This window comes from Tursiops truncatus, chromosome 4, assembly GCF_011762595.2.
Source record: "Tursiops truncatus isolate mTurTru1 chromosome 4, mTurTru1.mat.Y, whole genome shotgun sequence".
NCBI lineage: Eukaryota > Metazoa > Chordata > Mammalia > Artiodactyla > Delphinidae > Tursiops > Tursiops truncatus.
In genome coordinates, this window is record NC_047037.1 from 60,924,156 (window position 1) to 60,943,800 (window position 19,645).

At 53.1% G+C, this 19,645-nt stretch overlaps 1 protein-coding gene across 3 annotated transcripts; it reads left to right on the plus strand.

The window, feature by feature from the left end:
* The first annotated feature begins 1,789 nt into the window (after positions 1–1,789).
* On the plus strand, positions 1,790–18,554 carry DVL3 (dishevelled segment polarity protein 3). 3 transcript variants are annotated; one of them, XM_073803943.1, is made up of 16 exons: positions 1,790–2,188; positions 7,620–7,689; positions 8,213–8,334; positions 8,455–8,564; positions 8,753–8,888; positions 9,066–9,159; positions 9,375–9,444; positions 10,082–10,221; positions 10,389–10,465; positions 10,574–10,641; positions 10,797–10,946; positions 11,546–11,677; positions 11,871–12,038; positions 15,297–15,512; positions 15,612–16,022; positions 16,880–18,554. In XM_073803943.1, the coding sequence occupies exons 1-16, from the start codon at positions 2,028–2,030 to the stop codon at positions 16,909–16,911; spliced, it is 2,157 nt and encodes a 718-aa protein (XP_073660044.1). In that variant the 5' UTR covers positions 1,790–2,027; the 3' UTR covers positions 16,912–18,554. The 3 variants fall into 3 exon arrangements, with proteins under 3 accessions (XP_073660044.1, XP_033711442.1, XP_073660046.1); XM_033855551.2 differs by having other exon boundaries at positions 15,612–18,554; XM_073803945.1 differs by lacking the exon at positions 7,620–7,689 and having other exon boundaries at positions 2,050–2,188.
* Positions 18,555–19,645: the final 1,091 nt, after the last annotated feature.

Sequence of the window (19,645 nt, forward strand, 5' to 3'; positions counted from 1 at the left end):
AGATCCCACGTGCCGCAGAGCAACTAAGCGTGTGCGCTGCAACTACTGAGCCTGCGCTCTAGAGCCCACGAGTCACAGCTACCGAAGCCCACGCGCCTAGAGCCCGTGCTCTGCAACAAGAGAAGCCACCGCAGTGAGAAGCCCACACACTGCAACGAAGAGTAGCCCCAACTCGCAGCAACTAGGGAAAGCCCGCGCGCAGCAACGAAGACCCAATGGAGCCAAAAATTAATTTTTTAAAAAAATGATTATGCCAGGAGGAAAAGTTGTAAAGGAAGCATTTATTCATAGTCAAAATGTCAATACTATATTATAAGTAATATAAGTAATATAAGTACTGTATTATCTTAACCAAAAAATGTGATCTTATCATTTTAAGAGGTTAGGGGGAGGTGGAAGAAAGGTAAATCCATCAATCAAAATTGGAAATCAATAAGTAATGTCTAGAATGCATATATCAAGAAATAATATGAGCTAAAAAAAGGTACACTGGGGTGGGGGTGGGGAGGGAAATGAGACAGGACTGCTGTAAGTTTTCTTAATATTTGTCTATGCACACATATTACTTTGATGAAATTTTAAAGTAGAGGGAAAGGTATGAAATAAAAATATACAAGGTGTGTGCAGGGGCTGGCAAGTAGGTTGAATTGCTTAAGTCAAAACTTTAGTCAGGATATAATGAAAAAAAGGCTGTAAAGGTAGGTAGAGGTTAGATTATGGAGAGCTTTGAATATCATGCTAAGGATATTTGGAAGGCATTGCGAAATATGGAGAGGTTTCTGAGTTGAAGAGGTGTCTGAAAGAGGTCCTTCATCTTGAAATGCTAATTTGGCAACAGTATACAAAATGGAGTGGGAGAAGCCCATATTTGTTACTGTGGCCTAAAAGGACCTATGTGGTCTGGTCCCAGTCTACCTTTACAGCCTCATCTACCACTATCATTGTAGTCACAATGGCCTTCTTTTTGTTCCTCAAATTTGGCAAGTTTATTCTTGCCTTGGGCCTTTATACTTCACTGTTCCCTCTGCCTAGAATGCTCTTCCCCCAGACCAGACCTTCTTATAGCTGCTTCCTCATTAGTTCTAGGTCTTAACTCAAATGGAAGAGGCCTTTTCTGACCACCCATATTACTCTTTCCCCTGTTATAGTTCTGGCTTGAGACTTCATGTCCCAGTCTCACACGCATCTTCATTCCTGTACTCATTCTGCATTCAACCCATTTATTAAACCACTGCTTTACACCTAGGTACTGAAGTTATAAGAAGGAATCAATTCGATCTTGTTCTGACCTTAAGGAGTTGTTTGGTAGACTCAGTGATAGCAGCTGTGCTTCTCAACAGACCCTAAAAGGCCATGTCGAGGTCCCTTTTCTCCAGCGATACATGGTCAAAACCGCGCCCCCCGTCCCTTCTCAGAAAGCAAAGCGACCCCTACATTACATCCCTCCCCAGCTGCAGAGAAGCAGCCGATCCCCCTTGGGTCCAGAGCCAGGGCCTTGAAGAGTCCGGGAACGTGGGCTGGAGAGATCTGCCCCTTCCATCCTTGGGGGCGTAGGCGACCGCCGCCACGCTCCCCTCTGGGCCTGGGACCAGCGCGCAGGAGCTGAGCACCGCAGGGTGGCTGGGCGGGGTGTCTGCGGGGTACGGCCGAGGGCCAGGCCATCTGCCGCGCGGCCAGCGCGGCTCGGCTGCAGCCGGGGGTGGGCCTGCGCCGGGGCGGAGCCGCGCCTGGGTCTGGGGCGGGGAGTGGACCGGGCTGCAGCCAAGAGCCGGGAGGGCCGCAGCCACCGGAAGAGTCGCCGTCGCCAGCAGAGCCGGGAGAGTGGGGAGCGGAAGCGGCGGCCGCGACGGCGGCAGGCGGCGCTGGGACCCGGGAGCGGCCGGAGAACAAGGGAGCTGGCGCCGCGGCCGGCCGCGGAGCTGGGCTGAGCCGCTGGGCCGCGCCGACCGCCGCCGCCGCCGCCGGAGAGGCCCGGCCCCGCCGCCCGAGCAGGCAGCGCGCGGGCCGCCGGGCCCGAGGCCGGAGCCATGGGCGAGACCAAGATCATCTACCACCTGGACGGGCAGGAGACGCCGTACCTGGTGAAGCTGCCCCTGCCCGCCGAGCGCGTCACCTTGGCGGACTTTAAGGGCGTTCTGCAGCGACCCAGCTATAAGTTCTTCTTCAAGTCTATGGACGACGATTTCGGGTGAGGATGGCCCCGCCTCGCCTCCGGGGGACCCCGGCCCCTCCGGCTTCTAGGGGCCCACTCGGCCAGTTCGGACTCCCCTTGCTACACTGGCTTCTACCCCTCCTCTGGATTCTAGGGGCGACTCGGCCATTTGGTCCCCACTGGCTTTTTCAGAGGCTGGAGTTCCAGCCCCTCTAGGGACTCTCCTTTCCCCTCTTGTGGGGGACCTTGGTCCCCTCGTTTAAGGGGACGTCCAACTCCCTAAGAGCAGTCAGTTCCAGCGCAGTCAAGCCTCCTCACCTCCTCAGAGACCAGCGGCCCACACAGACACACCTTCCCCCCCTCCACCCGTTCCAGAGCACAGTTCCCAACCCTCCTCCTGCCAACAGAGCCACCTTTCTAGCAGAGACTTCGGGTGTTCGGCACTCGGCCTTCGCCTTCTCCATCTTTTCAGCTCCACAACTCAGAGCCATATTTGGAATATGGAGCATCTAAGGGCTATGCTGTGGGACTTAGCACTGGCTGGGGGGTGCTTAGGCTGTAAGCTAAGGCCTGCAGCTCTGATGTTTACTTAGCTGTCTCCCCTGTCCCTTGTGGGCTGTTGGGGATGTTGTCAGGGAGCAGAGCACCTCACCCCTGAGGAGGATTCCCCACTAGCCCAGGTGCAGAGTCCCTCACAGAACTGGGGCCTCTTAATGGGAGGGCCAGGAAGGGTCTCTTGATGTTCATCCTCCCCTCCCTGGAGGGGTCTTATCCACCCAGCTGCAGGGCTTTGGACGGGCGGAGTTTTGGAAGCAGTGACTTCCCCTTTAAGAGGGGATGGAATGTTGGAGCCGGAAGGTTCTGTAGCAGCTGGCCTGGGAGGGGGAGCCTGGTGGATCCCCTCACCGCCCCCCCCAACTCCCAGGGGACTGGGGGAGGGGGAGGCCCCCCACACTAGCCTGCCCCTCACTAACTGGGCACTGGGCCTGGAGGCCTGCGGGGAAGGCCTTCCCGGGCCCTCCCGGCCTAAAGGCCGCCTCTCCAGCCTAGCCTGAGGCCTACGCTGCTCTTTAGAGCAGAGGCCCAGAGCTGAGTGAGGGGAGAAATTCTTCTCCCCCGTGTTCATCAGCCTGGCTTCTCTCCAAGGACCCCTGGCTCTGGGACGCTAGCACCTTTTCTGTCTTCTGCATGTTTTGCTGTCACATTTCCCCTTGGAACTCAGGGTTTGTTGAGCCCAAGAGCTCATATGTGTGAAAGTGCTTTGTACAGTGGGAAGTGCTATGCGGCTTCTATTCTTGTTTCTGTTGTTGTTCCTGCCTTGGGGTTGGGTACTTCTAGTGTAGTAATGATTGTCTGGCTTCAGTCCAGAGACAGAGACCCCTGATTGGAAGATGCTGAAGAGGGATCCATCTGCAAGGGGTGGGAGTGAGATGGGCAGATGCCTTGGTCTGATAAAGGAAGAATGGAGTTAGAAGAGACCAAGATACTGCCTCAGTGTATGGGATAGGAGAAAATCAGCTGCATTTCAGTACGCTGGGGCCACCCTGGGGTCAGGTGCCTTGAGGGACTGGGTTAGACCTGTGTCTCCACCGCCCACTCATCCCAGAGTCCACTGGGCCTAGCCCCCACCTCCTAAACCTAGATCTCTGTGGGCTGCCTCCCACTCTCCCCAGGCTGCTGTCAAGCCAGGCCTAACCCCCATTATATCCGCTCACTGTTGACTTAATATTGTTCTTTAAATCCACTGTCAGCCCACTCACGCTTTCTTAGTTTGACCTAGTCAATAATATGAAACCACAGGTCTGACATTCTATTTATATTTCTTTCTAAAATATGTTAAAAATAAATGTTTAACTCGAATTAAACATTCGTTCAGATACACCTGAAGCCATCTTGCATTCATCAGTGGTACTGGAACTTGAACCATCTTTTGCAAAATATTATAGTAGGCCATTTTAGCAGGGTTGCGAACTATGGTAAAAATGAAGTGGAGGAGATTGATTTTGTTTTTATTCCTAGAAGGATTAATGATCAGGAGACCTGGTAGGGCTGTCTTGTCACAGAGGACTAACAGCTGAGGAATATATATTTATATATGTATTTCATTTATTTATCAAACTCTTTTTATGGTGCTTACAGTGTGCAGACACTGATCTAAATGACTTTCAAATCTTTAGTCATTCAATTCTCTTTACAGTCCTGTGGAATAGATAGTAATATCTCCAGTTTATAGATGAGGAAACTAGAGCACAGAAAACTTAAGTAACTTACTTACCCAAGGTCACACAGCTAATAAGTGGCAGAGCTTATTAGGAACCTGGTTCCAAAGTCTAAGGCATTAATCACACAATTGTAGGTATTATCATCATCATTTAACAGGGACATCCTCTCTGAGGGAGATGCTGAGCCTTGGCAAACTGTATAGGTGATAGGGCTGCCCCTTATCCCAGCCCCATGAGAGGGAGGTCTGGCAGGGGCCAGCAACCTCTGCTGACAGATGGGAAAGTGGGTCAGAGGAGGAAGGCTGCCATCTCCTCCAGCTTTACAGGCTCTCCCTCTGGGGTTCTGGTGTGTAAGACTTGAGGATTCCCAACTCCCATCTGGTCTCCAGAAGTATTTGTCAAGCTCAGGGTAGGTCCAGCCCTCTTAAATTATTTGGGATATAGAAGAAGAATTAAATATTTTCAGCACTGAGGAGATAGTGGATGGAAGAACAAGGTACCACCATTTGAGGGGCCTTGAGCCATGGGAGGAGTAACATGGGAAGTCAGGCCACTAACTGTTTGGCTCCCCGCTCCATGTCACACACTAGCCTGTCTCTGGGCCTTCTACCTGGAGTACTTCTTTTCCCTTGTCTTCTCCAGGTCCAAATTCTCCTTTCCTCTGGGTTGCACTTTTAAAGTTATGGCACTTATTCCTATTTATCCCTATACCTACCCAGCTCCTAGCCAGGACCTAACACTAAATAGTACTCAGTAGATGTTTGTCCAGTGAACACATCTGCTGCTCTTACAGCTCTGATCACTTCCCACTTGCAATATACTCATGTGAACTATGCATTGGACAGTAACCTCCAAGGACAAGACAGGCTCCAGGTCTAATGCTTCTTGAGATCCATGCAACGGCAAGCACAAAACTTAAAGCCCACTGGGCTCTTGGCAAAGGCTTTTTAATTGAATGAACAAGGAGTGATAAGCAGATTTATTTGGCCCCTGCCCTTCGAAACTTACACCTAGTTAGAAAGAGAGTATGAGGTCTGAAGGGAAAAAAAAAAAAAAAAAAAAGAGAGTATGGATCCCACAAAACATTGACAAAGTTAGTAACTAGTTTTTAGTGTATGCCTGGACCATGCCAGGCACTTACAAATCTCACTTACAAGGATGAGACAAAGGCTTGGAAAAGTCAAGAAACCTAAGATAGGAGGGCTAATAAGTAGCAGAATTGGAATTTGAACCCAGATTTGTCCGACTCCACTTGGGGTGTGTGTGTGTATGTGAGTGCATAAATGCTGCAGAACCCTGAGCCATTCAGCTCCACAGCGGGAAGGGGAGGCCTGTCTGAGGTCCCCCAAGGCTCCCGAAGATCAGCTGATCATTGTGAGTCAGCAGAGCCTTGGTGACCTGTCGGTGACCCCCAGAAAGAGAGGAAACATCTGTAGTGCTGAGCTGTGTGGTGGGGCCTCAGCAGCAGTTTCCCACCACAGGGCTGCTGAGACCCTCTCCAAAGCAGATCACAGTCCCTGCCACGTGACCCACATACCTCCTTTTAATTTGAGCCCCAGTTCCCATGGGGGCTGCGAGCTTGGGGTGCCCTGTGGTCAGACTGGCTGGTGGGTCTGAGCTATCTCTGTGTCCCTGTTTTCTAGCTTGTTCTGTCTCCAGGCTTTCTGCCGTGGTGGGCCTGAGCAGGATGATTTGAACTGCTTTCCTGGGGTTGCTGTGGGGTTGGAAACAGTGGAGGAGCCAAAGCTGAAGGGGAGGGAGGAGGGCAGGCTCAGCCTTCGAACTTGGCTGTGAGTCCAAGAATGTGAGCATCACAAGAAGCCAAGCACGTCCCGAGCTCTGGGCAGGAGCTGCTTTAAGAAAAAGGGAGGACTGGGCTTCCCAGCCTCCTTCCTTGCTGTCTTCCCTCTCTGCTCATAACTCCAGGCATGTGTCTTCCTCTTGCCCCTGATCACAGCTTTCTAGCTCTGTGCTCCTGGGGTATTTGATCAGTCTGGGGGTGCAGGCCTCAAGCTTTTCTATCTCCTTTCCTGGCCCCATATTGTAGTTGTGGTCTGACTTCTTGCCCCACTGCGTGCCCCAGGCCAAACTACATGCCTGAGACTACATCCTACCCTCCCCTCATCCACCACCCCATGTCCCACATCACTGTCTCCCACACCGTCACCCTCCACACAGACCCACATCACCTCTCTCACTGTACGGGAAAGAATGTGAAATACCATGGAAAGAATATGGGGTTTGGAGTCAGACGAGCTTGGGGTGGAATTCCAGCTCTGACATCTAGCTCTGTGACCTTGAACAAGTTACTGATTGTTTCTCAGTTTCCTTATTCATAAAATCAGGATCATATGGTCTATACAATGAGGGTGATGTGAAGATTATACATTCTAACTATAGGGAGATAAGATGGTATAATAGGTAAGAATAAAGGCTTTGGAATCAGGCTGACCAGGATTCAAATTCCATCTCTTCACTTATTAATCGTGTGACTGTAGGTAAATTTGTGAACCTACTGAGCCTTGGTTTCCCCATCTGTATCTATTTTATAACATTACTATGAATGTTAAACGAAGTGATACAAGTAAAGTACTTAGCTTTGTGCTTGGCCTATAATATTGGGTTGGCCAAAAAGTTCCTTGGGGTTTTTCCATAAGATGTTACGGAAAAATCCGAACGCACTTTTTGGCCAACCCAATACATGCTCAATATATGAGAGCAGTTGTTACTAATGTCATAGTGGCAGTAGAGGATGTTTGGTAAATGCCTTCTCCCCTTCTCTTTCCTAATTTCCTTAAATTCCTCATCCACATCTCCCAGAATAATATTAGGATTCCCAAATGAGAAGGGAAGAACAGTGATATGGGTGTGCTTTTTCCTAGTTTAGGGTCAGAGGGAAAGATAAAGTCCAGCCCAGGAGAGCCATTGTTAGGATGGGTACAGCTCTCGAGATTCTAGGGGGCGACTGCACTCATTGGGGACAGTGATTTGTCAGGTGTAATTTGCAATCACCTGATGACCAAGAGGATGCCCCAGGAAGACAGATGGCCTGGGCATGGCTGGTGTCTTCCTGGTAGTGACAAAGAGCTGTCCCTGGTCAGCCCATCCCTGCTCCCATTTGAACAGGTTTATGCTGGTGGTTTGATTCCCAGTTTAGGGAAGAGGAGCCCCTGAGAGTTGGGGTTGTGAGGATGCCTCCGATTCCACCTCAGAAAGCTCGCTCTGACACCCACCTTTCCCTGCAGAGTGGTGAAGGAGGAGATCTCGGACGACAATGCCAAGCTGCCCTGCTTCAATGGCCGGGTGGTGTCCTGGGTAAGGAGCCCCCCTCAGCCCTCTCCACCTGCATTCCTGCAGTGGGCTGGATGGAGGAAAGGCATTGCTGAGACTGTGGTTTTATGCTTCAGTATCTGAATATTCCTTGAGTTTTCTAACTGAACTGACTCTCACCCCAGACTCTATAGCTTTGGTGAAAAGTGAGGGAGTGGTGAGAAGGGGGAAAAGAGAGACAGAAATACACGTTGGAGACAAAAACGTCTCCTATGTCCTCTGAGGTACTTTGCCTCAGGTTCCCTTCTGTCACTTGCTGACCTCTACCTTGGACCTCTGACTCTTGTTCTCTGCCCCCATCTCACTTCACCAACCCATGCCTCCCAGCCTCCTCATCAGCCCAGCAGTGGGTCCATTCCTCATCTCAGCTGACCTAACACAGTCCTGTTTCTTCTCCCTGCATGTCCCTTGCTTCATTCTCCCCAAGTCTCATGCCCTGCCAGAAGCCAACTATCCCCTTTTCCCTGGGCCCCTGCGCCCTACTATCCATGCATTTTCTCCCCATCAGCTGGTGTCGGCTGAGGGCTCACACCCAGAGCCAGCTCCCTTCTGTGCTGACAACCCATCGGAACTGCCACCGCCCATGGAGCGCACAGGAGGCATTGGGGACTCCCGGCCCCCATCCTTCCAGTGAGTGTGACCTGAGGGTGGGGAGGGCCCATGGGGGAGGTCTGCGTCAGCTCAGCTCAGGGCTGGGGGAGGGAGCCCCCAGCCTGCCCCCTCCCCCACCAAGTCCTCTCTTCCCTGCAGCCCTCATGCTGGTGGGGGCAGCCAGGAGAACCTGGACAATGACACAGAGACTGACTCCTTGGTGTCTGCCCAGCGAGAGCGGCCACGACGGAGGGATGGCCCAGAGCACAGTGCGTCTTCCCTGAACAGACACCTTCCCCACCCCCACCCCGCCCCCCCGCAGCTTCCACTCAGCTACCCACCTCTCTGCCCTACTTCCTGAGTTCTGGGTACGCCTGGCCCCAGTGCAGCCCCTGCTCCTTCCTTGCTCCTCCTTCTCTCCTGCATCTGTGAACCCAACTGCCTCCATCTCCTGCAGCAACCCGGCTAAATGGAACTGCAAAGGGGGAGCGGCGGCGAGAGCCAGGGGGGTATGACAGCTCATCCACCCTTATGAGCAGCGAGTTGGAAACCACCAGCTTCTTTGATTCAGATGAGGATGACTCCACCAGCAGGTGGGGCTTTGGTTTCATGGGTACTGTGGGACAGGTGACCCCGGAGGAGCCCTGAACCCTGAGGATGCTGGGCCCCTGGGCGGGACCTGGGCTTGGTGGGGGGGACCTGGGCCCTGCGGTGCCTCTTATGGGGCAAGGCTGGGCCAGCTCGGTGGGGAATGACTGTGGGCCCCACAGGTTCAGCAGCTCCACAGAGCAGAGCAGCGCCTCACGCCTGATGAGAAGACACAAGCGGCGGCGGCGGAAGCAGAAGGTTTCGCGGATTGAGAGGGTATGGAGCTGAGATGTTAGGGTGGGTGGGAGCAGACCGAGCCCTCCTGCCCAGGCAGGGCCAGAGTCTGTGCTTCCTTAGACCCCTCCCCTTGGGTCAGGGTTTAGAACCTGAGAGGGGAGGTGGTGCTGAGGGCTCACCTTGAGGCAGAGCCAGGTGGGAGCAGTGAGTTCCTGCCAGCACTGCCTGCTACTCAGGGCCTCTGTCTGTTCCAGTCCTCATCCTTCAGCAGCATCACGGACTCCACCATGTCACTCAACATCATCACGGTCACTCTCAACATGGGTGAGTCTGGTGAAACAACTCTCGTGAGCACCTGCTACGTGCCAGACGCTGGGCAGACTCGAGGAGTTCAGAGAGGCACAGGCTACGTTCCCTGCCCTCAAGAAGTTCTCTTTCATAAGCATAAATTGGTACATACACTGATCACTTCAGTATCTCATGATCAGGGCTATGAGAGATATAAGCACAGAGAACTATGGACGCAGAGAATGGCATCCGGGAAGACTTCCTAGAGGAAGTGATTTCTGATTCCTCCCAGCTTTCCATTTTTCAGGCACTGCATTCTTGCTCTCTGATTTCTACCCTAGGTGCTCTTCTTTAGGAGATAGCTGGATATAGGGAAAAGAGCCCCAACTTTGGAATTTAAATCTGAGTTTGAATCCTGACTCTGCCACTTCATGGCTTAGAAAAGTCACTTAAATTCTCTGAACCTCAGTTGTCTGCTCTGTAAAACAGGACTGAGTCCCTACCTCATAGCCAACGAGGATCAAGTGAAAGCATGTTTGAGCATGTGGAATACAGTGCCTGACTCAGGTCCAATAAGTGTTAGTTCTTGTCCCTTTCTACCCTTTTCTAATATGGGGCTTGGAATTTGGGTAGGAACTTGGTTCCTCTCTCAAGGTCTTGTTACTCCCTGTAGAAAAGTATAACTTCTTGGGTATCTCCATTGTGGGCCAAAGCAACGAGCGTGGTGACGGAGGCATCTACATTGGCTCTATCATGAAGGGGGGGGCCGTGGCTGCTGATGGACGCATCGAGCCAGGAGATATGCTGTTACAGGTACCATTGCCCACCGTGGGTGGTGGTATGGATAGGGATGGGGAGATGTCCATGCCGTCTGTACCCTGCTTCTTGGTAAGGGGAAGACCCCCTGGCCCACCAAACTCAGCTTCCCTACCCACCTCCCCAGCACAGCTGCTTATCCCACTCCTGGTCCTCTTTCCCAGGTAAACGAGATCAACTTTGAGAACATGAGTAATGACGACGCGGTCCGGGTACTGCGGGAGATCGTGCACAAACCAGGGTATGGATGGCATTGGGGAGGAGGGGGCAGGTATTTCTGGCTATCAGGCAAGGGGCTTGGTTTGGCCCCCGCACATCCTGCCCTTACTAGGGACACCCTTGCTTTCAGGCCCATCACCTTGACTGTAGCCAAGTGCTGGGACCCAAGTCCACGTGGGTGCTTCACACTGCCCAGGAGTAAGTGGATGGGGCAGTTGGCCCTAAAGCTGGTGCTTGACCTATGTGAGCCCTATCTCTCCTCCCTTCCGTGTTACCCTGAACCCTCATACCTACCCTGTTGGGCCAAGCAGTAGGCAGGGCAGGCAGCCCCTGACTCCTCATCCTCCCTGCAGGCGAGCCCATCCGGCCCATTGACCCCGCGGCCTGGGTCTCCCACACTGCAGCCATGACCGGCACCTTCCCTGCCTACGGCATGAGCCCCTCCCTGAGCACCATCACCTCCACCAGCTCCTCCATCACCAGCTCCATCCCTGACACAGAGCGTGAGTGTCCAACCCTGACCCCTGGGCCCAGCAGACAGGGCCAGCTGGGAGGGACTGCTGAAGGCCCACCTGGAGCCTCTTGCTTAAGCGTCAGAGGGGGCTGGAGAGGAGGAGACTCGGTTCATTCCAGCTACCTTACTCTGCAGTTTTCCTCAGTGGATGCTGACCCTCACCAAACAGAGTTTGCTTCTGAACCTGTCCTGAGCACTCAGTAAGCCTCAGTTTCCTCTCGTGAAATGGGACTAATGATATGCACTTTACCAGGTTCCTGGGGGTTTAATGAGAGGATACAAGTAAAGCATCAGTCACAGTGTGGCATAAAGTAAGCACTCAGTAAATGACTGCCTTTTTATTATCATAGCACGCATTATACACTGGGCTAAGCCCCTTCATTTACACTATTTAATTCTCTCTTTAAATATCCTGTGAAATAGATACTAAAGTCCCTATTTTTATGGAAGAGGAAACTGAGTGTCCAACAAATCGGTGATTTGCTCGACATTGGTCCATGCTATTAGGTGGTAGAGCTGGAATGCAAACTTCTGTGTACCTAGCTCCATAGCCCCTTTCTGCCTCACCATTCTGCCTCCTACCCCCAGGCCTAGACGACTTCCACCTGTCCATCCACAGTGACATGGCCGCCATCGTAAAAGCCATGGCCTCCCCTGAATCTGGGCTGGAGGTCCGTGACAGGATGTGGCTCAAGATTACCATCCCCAATGCTTTCATCGGTGAGAGGGCCCCATGGTGGGATGAAGGACAGGGTGGAGAGCAGTGGGGCAGGGCAGGCTGTGGCGGGGGGGTGCCAAGAACTCCCTTGGGCCACTCCTTTGAGCTGGAATCAGCACTAGCCTCATGGCTTCTGTGAGGCCAGAAGAGCCCAGTCAGGTGGGCCTCCCAGTCAAGTGGCAGCCTTGCCCTCAGGCTCGGATGTGGTGGACTGGCTGTACCACAACGTGGAAGGCTTCACTGACCGGCGAGAGGCCCGCAAATACGCCAGCAACCTGCTGAAGGCCGGCTTCATCCGCCACACTGTCAACAAGATCACCTTCTCTGAGCAGTGCTATTACATCTTCGGCGACCTCTGTGGCAGTACGTGCCTCCCCCACCTCCTTGCCCTGTCTCCTGCTTGGAAGTGGAGAGTTGCTCGGGGATGTGGCAGCAGACTCTAGGGAACCCAGATGAGGGGGTAGCAGAGCTGGGGGAATCTCGAGACCGGACAGTTCTGTGGTAGAGGCAGAGCCCAGTCCAGCTTCTTTACCTGCCCTACATCCCCCTCTGGGGGCTGGCATTTTCTAAGTGCCTGCTCTGTGCCCGGCACCATGCTGATTGTTTCTGAAGCATCATCTCACTCTCATTCAAGCCTCACAACCTCCCCACAACCCTTGGGGAGACGGATTACTATCCCTGTTTTCAGATGAGGAAACTGAGACTTACGGAAGTTAAGCAGTCCATCCCACGTTTCACAGCTAGAAGCAGAGGAGCTAGGCCTTGGATCTAGGTCTTTCTGGCTCCAGATCCTTTGTTCTTCCCACCATCAGGGTTGTCCTCGGTGCGTGGTGCTGCAGAAACATTGTCCCAGCAAGGCCAAACAGAGTTCCTAGCCTTGGCCCCTGCTCACCTTCACAGCACCAAGCAGCTTCCACTAAGGCAGGACGTCCTGGAGCTGGCCTGAGGCCTCAAGTCCACAGCCTCCTCAGACCTCTCAGGGTGGGGCTGTGCCTCTCAGTGAAGCTGGAAAAGCTGTCAGGGCCAGGCTGTAGAGGACTCTGTAAGCTGTACCAAGGAATTTGGACTTGATCCTGAGAGAGTACAAAGCCAATGAGGGTTATTAAGCAGGAGAAGTATGTAGGGAACCCCCATTCTCCGGAGCCTGTGGACAGCTCTCGGGAAGAGGAGTCCTCAAAACAGGGCAGCAGTGCTCAGGATTGGGAGCTGAAGCACGGCCCCAGCAGCCACCCCTGTCTGAGGGAGGCTTCTCTCAGCCCAGTGGTGCTGGCTGGAGTCCAAAAGCTAGCCCTTAAAATGCTTCAGATTAGGTTCTAGGGGCTAGAAAGGTTGTTCTTGTGGAGCATAAGTCCCTGGTGGAGGCTGGATGGGGTCCCTGTCCCTCAGCAGCTCTGGCATGGCCCCATGGGGTAGTAATAGATGCATAAGGTTTTAGAGTTAGTTTTTGTTTTTGTTTTTGTTTTTTTTGCGGTACGTGGGCCTCTCACTGTTGTGGCCTCTCCCGTTGCGGAGCACAGGCTCCAGACGCGCAGGCTCAGCGGCCATGGCTCGCGGGCCCAGCTGCTCCACAGCCTGTGGGATCTTCCCGGACCGGGGCACGAACCCGTGTCCCCTGCATCGGCAAGCGGACTCTCAACCACTGCACCACCAGGGAAGCCCTGGAGTTAGTTTTGAGTTCAGATTTTAGCTCCACCCTTACTGTGTGAACATGAGTAAGTGACACAGCCTCTCAGTGCCTTGATTTCTTGATCTGTAAGATGGAGGTAACAGTAAAACTTATAGATCTGTTTTGAGAATGATATAAGATAATGTATGTAATGCTTTTAGCACCGTGTTTGGCCCACAGTAATTGCTCTAAAAAAGTTGTCCATTTATCATATATTTAATTCTAAGATGAACATTTTTTTCACATTTCAGTTATCTCTGAAATTGGGGTGCATCTTATAATCAATGGCTTCTTAGACTCAGTCAAATACGGCTATTATTATCATCATTAGTAGAAGTGAGCCCTGGCCCCAAACCTTCATGGGTACATAAAGCTTCTCAGGATAGCTGTGGCTTTTGCTCAGAGAGACATTGTTCCATCCCAGGGGCATTCTGGGTCTCCTACCCATGGACCAAGTCCAGCAGAAGCCGAGCTCACGGAGATGCTGACAGGACAGGTCTTTTCCTTCTCACTGGTGAGGTCTCCTCAGTTGGGAGTACAGCAGGCTCAAAGGGAATAGCTGGGGACCTGGGTAACCCCCAGAGCACACAGTCACTCCCCATGGGATGACAGCCTGGCAGCTGAAGTGGTCACCGAGGCACGCCCCTGCTTCCCACCGCCACCACCTCTCATGCTAGCTGCCGGCCTTGACTGATGGTTTGGCTGGTAGATTACGTAGGCTGCCTCAGCCCCCTCTCCTGACCTCTTCTCCCCTGTAAGGTTGGCTCAGCTCCCTTAAGGGCTTGCAACAAAGGGCTCAGTCTGTATCCAGCAGCTGGCTCCTGGGCAATTGCAGCTCTCTCAGAGCTCTGGGACCTGGTATGGGTGGTCCCAGAGAACCAGGGACCTGTGAACAAGGGGTGTCCCAGGCAGGCAGATCTAGTGGCCCCTTATACTCCCTTCCAGATAGTTCCAACATTGGTGGGAGCAGCCTTGCCTGTGCACAGTTTACTGGGGAGTCAGAGTCATGAAAGAAGTAATGTTAGTGCAGTGACTCAAGTGCTGTGAAGAACTAGGCCTGGCTGGGAATGGGGTGGAGAGCACAGAGGAGGCATCTAAGTTGTTCTGTTTCTGGACCCTTCCACCCCACTCCCACCCTCCCCAGAAGCACCAGAAAATTGATCTGGGCCAAGGGCCTTCTGTGTGGGGAGGCTCTGAAAGGCCCTGTGTTCATTCTGGCTTTTAATGGGTGTTTTTTTAGTCCTAAGTGAGTGAGGAGGGCAAAATTTCACCTAAATTTCCCCAAACTGCCCCCTCCTCCTTACTAATGCCCTCATCTGGAAAGGTAAAGAGAAAGTAAGCAACTCTTAGCTTCTGCTCTGGCTGCAGTTTGGGTTGACCTCAGGCTGGTCATTTAACCTCTCTGGACTTCACTTTCCTCATCTGGAAAAAGTGTGACTAATAACCTTCCTCATGGGGTGGTAACGTTTGCGTGAGATGAAGTGCTTGCACTGTACCTGAGGAAGTGCAGGTATGCAGTAGCTGGTGGCTGTCTGGTATTTCGGCCTCCCATATTCCCCACCCTACCCTTCCCGTAAGGGAACAGAGTCGGGGTTGGGCGGCGATTGCCAAGCAAGAGTTTTGCCCCTTCCTCCAGCCCACAGAGGAAGGAGGAGAAACTGGGATTTGGCACTGAGCATCTGAAGTGGTGACTCAGGGCCTTCCTGGGGACGGTTTTCTCGGGGGCTGGCTCTGCAGGATCTCCCTCCCCACCACCTCTGGAGGGTGACAGAGGGGGTCTGAAGGAGTGAGAGATCTCTGGCCTGTCCCTCCTCCCGTTCTGGTGGGACACTGCCACTGCTGTCACTATCTTCCCAAACGCACCCACCGGGCCGAGGCTGGGCATCTCTCTGCTGACTGCGGGTGCGAAGGCATGGGATAGACCCAGCTCAGATGCCCTCCCCTCCCCTCCACAGACATGGCCAACCTCTCCCTCCACGATCATGATGGCTCCAGCGGCGCCTCCGACCAGGACACGCTGGCCCCTCTGCCGCACCCGGGGGCTGCCCCTTGGCCCATGGCTTTCCCGTACCAGTACCCGCCGCCCCCGCACCCCTACAACCCGCACCCAGGCTTCCCCGAGCTGGGGTACAGCTATGGCGGGGGCAGCGCCAGCAGTCAGCACAGTGAAGGTAAGGCGGCGGGGGTCGTGGAGGGAGCCCCAGGCGAGCCCCAGGCTTCCTCTGCAAGCTCTGAGTGTCCCCCACCCCGTCCCTGCCTGTCCCCTGCAGGCAGCCGGAGCAGTGGCTCCAACCGTAGCGGCAGCGACCGGCGGAAGGAGAAGGACCCGAAGACCGGGGACTCGAAGTCGGGCGGCAGCGGCAGCGAGTCGGACCACACGACCCGCAGCAGCCTGCGGGGGGCGCGGGAGCGGGCGCCCAGCGAGCGCTCGGGTCCTGCCGCCAGCGAGCACAGCCACCGCAGCCACCACTCGCTGGCCAGCAGCCTGCGCAGCCATCATACGCACCCGAGCTACGGCCCCCCCGGGGTGCCCCCTCTCTACGGCCCCCCCATGCTGATGATGCCCCCACCGCCTGCGGCCATGGGGCCCCCGGGAGCCCCTCCGGGCCGCGACCTGGCCTCCGTGCCCCCTGAACTGACCGCCAGCAGACAGTCCTTCCGCATGGCCATGGGAAACCCCAGTGAGTTCTTTGTGGATGTGATGTGAGCAGGGCCCCTTCCCCACTTCCATCCCACCCCGCCCCGGGCAGGCCGCGTCCCTTTCTCCGTCCGTCCGTCATTTTTACTTTGGTACCTGAAAGGGAAATAAATGGAACTAAATCCAGGCCCGCTAACCGCTCGCTGGGTGCAGCGAGGGCAGGGTGCACCTGATCGCCACTGCAGCCCCTAACCTGCCACCAGCCCCGGCTTGTTCCTCTGCCCACTAACCGCTGCACAGGACTTCCCGGGATCCTTCGTGTTCCTGGGACCCGAACTGCTGGTGCTGCTCCTTACCACCCGCCGTCACCACCACACAGACTTCAGGAGCTGACCCAGCGGTGCCCTTGAGGGCCTGCATACCCCTCATCCCCACTTTCCCTCCCTCAGTTCTTTTTCACCATTCATTCAGCTGCATCATCCCTCTATTAACCCATCCCCTCAAGCATGCGTGCCGATTTCTTGTTTTTTCCCCTTAATACTGATACCAAAAAAAAAAAAAAAAGACTTGCTTCCTCTGCCCCTCCTCCTAACTGCCCTTGCTACTGCCTCAGCCCCGCACCCTAGAGCTGTAGTCACCTCCAGTAACCATCCACACTAACTCCACCTGCGCTCAACCTTAGCAGAAGCCCAGCGGGCCCCCTCAGTTGCCTGAGCTGCTAGTGGATTCCAGGGAGCATCTGTGCTCTATACCCAGCCCCACCGCTGCCCCATGCCTGCCCGGTGTGCTGGTTCCTTCAGACCCTAACCCTACTAACCAGCAGGCTCATCTCACCTCGGGGCCTGAAACATTTCTTTTCTTTCTTTTTTCCTCCCCCAATTTTTCCTGGGCCTGGAGCAGCCAAGAATTTCGGGCTGTTTGACTTTCTGTGAGCCCCCAGCGAGGGGAGGCCCAGCCTCCGAGGAGACCAGGAGCCCTGCTTCAGCAGCCCCTCAGGGCTTCCCAAGGATATTTCAGCCCCCATACCCACACTTTAACCCGTTGAGTCACTAGGCTTCTGAGGAGCACCCAGCCTCTCGCCCATTTGTGAGAGACTCACTCTCTTTCCCTCTCTCCCTCTTTCTCACACACACCTCCCCCACCCCCTGCCCCAACACACACGTGCCTATGCAAGTTCACTTAAGCCTCAGGGCTGGTCCCTGACCAGAGGGCTGGACCCTCTCTCCCAGTCCACTCCTAGGTCATGGGGCTGGTCCCCTGATTTCTCTCTCCCTTTCTTCATAGCCCTCAAACCTCCCACACATGTCCCCATAATATTTCTATCTGGTTAAAGCCCATAATCTGGGTCTCAGGTTGGGCTCAGCGCAGGACCCCCCAGGCAACTGACAGGCTGTTCTCACCTTGCCCCGCGCCCCACACACCCTCCTGTGTTTTCACCATCACCATGATAACCCAGAGCAAGGTTAGGCAGGGGGACTTCTGGGACTTCCAGACAGAGTGCCAAGTTTTAGTTTTTACCTTATTCTCCCATTTAAGCAAATCACAACTTTCTCTGTGAGCCTCTTCTATAAATTCTGGCTCACCTAGGCTTCCATATTTTTAGGTCTGGGATGTCAAGCGTAAGATGAAGTCCTAAGCTCCAGGTCTTGGAGCAATCCAGGGTAGGGGTATTTTGGCATTCATTCATTTAACAAATATTCCCTGGGATTTGGGGTGCATGAGGGCTGTGTTAGAAGTGTGACTCAGTCTTGCCTTTCTTCTGGGAGCTCTAGGTTTGCTCCCAACCCAGAACATGGTTTCCTCTAGCCACCACTATAGGGCTGCCTCCTGTACTTCTCTTCCTCCTCTGATTCTTCTGTCTCTGACTCTCTTGAGGATTCCTCCACTATTGCTCATGCCTTCAGGGTCCCTGTATTTTATCTCTGTTCCACTTCTCTTTCCTCTGTATTTACTCCCGAAACGGTATCATCCATCCTGACATCCTCAACTGCCATTAATATGCTGGTGATTCCCAAATATGTATCTCCAGCCCTAACTTCCCTTTATCTTTAGATCTGTATTTTTATCACCCGCTGGACCTCTCCATGGACGTGTCCACGTGGACTCAACTCATTTCCTTCCCACCCCCCCCCCCGAAGTGTGTTCCTTCTGAATTCCAATCCTGGTTACCTTCATCACACTCTTCATAGGCTCACCAGCTAGAAACATTTATGGGCTTAAATTCCTTCCCATATTTTACTAGTCAGTATATCATATCCATTCCACTCCAACAATCTTTCTTGAATTTGGCCCTTCCTCTCCCCTCTGCCTCTACTCTAGTTCACAGGAGCATGGGATTTGGAGTCAGGTTATTCTGGGTTTGAATCCCAGCTCTACTACTTTTTGGTTGCGTGATAAGAGAGTTATTCAGTCTCTCTGAGCCTCAGTTTCCTCATATGTAAAATGATGATAATAATACCTACCTCACAGGGTTGTTGTGAGGATTTAAGTTAGATATTGTACGAAAAGTGCCTAGCACAGTGCCTGGCACACAGTAGAATAGGTGCTCAATAAATGGTAGCTATTGTTATTATTACTATTATTATTATTATTTATTCTAAATTGGTAGGGGTTTAGGATATGTACTGAGGACGAAGGTTTTGGAAAGGTAGAAGTAAACCTTGAGTGCTGATTCAAGAATTAGAAGTGCCTGTATTCAGTCATTTAATGGCTTAAAGCTGTGACCCCGATTTGCAGGAAGTCAGATCATCCTGCCATATTTTGGCTTCTAGCAGGAGGATGCTAGGAACAGTAAGGTTTGCGACTAGGTTTACCGTTTGGTGCCCTTTGTTCCTCTCATGATGGGCTCAGCCCTGCCTAGGGAAGGCAGCGGGGTATCTTTTCCTACAGAAAGAGAAGAGCCAACAGATGTTCTGCAGGTCCTGCAAGAGCCAGGAAGGCCTTTCATGTGCCAGGACTGGCTCTGTCTCTTCTTCTCAGCTTGGATGTGAAAATTAACTCCATCAGAGAAGGGATTTCAAATCCCATGTCAAATTAAATTCAACTTGCCAACGGTTTTTTAAGCAATATATATGCCTGTCACTAGAAGGCGCACAGGTCCTCCTGGCCTTGAGGAGCTCACAGTCACATAGGTATAGCTGAGGTAGAACAGACATATTTTTGAAAAGCTTTAGCTAGTTTCTTCCAAATATTTGCCGCCTCACACCCTGCCCCCTACCTTGGGTCTTGATCCCTGGGAAAAGGCTCATGTCTAGAACAAATATACCATGCAAAAAAGCTTGGGAAAATCTGAGGTGGTGTTATAAAGCAGTAAACTCAGTACAAACTCTTCTACTGCCAAGTCGTGTGTGTGTGTGTGCGTGTGTGTGTGTGTGTGTGCGCGCGCGCGCGCGTGTGTGTAAAGTGAGGACAACCAGTCCTCGGGCTCTGGAGACTGAAAAGGCCTACAGCGATTCAAGGTTTAACAGCCGGGCCTCAACAACCAGCACTAATCCTCTGAGGCTCTCGGAAACACTGAAATAGGAACAGGAGGGATTGCAGAGACTACAATCCCCAGAATGCTCAATGGGGAAAATGAAGTGAGGAGTGTAGCAGCGTATTCTGGATTGTGTATTTCGGGTAGGGCTGAATAAGGCCACTCCTACCCCTCCCCCAAGGCACGCCTAC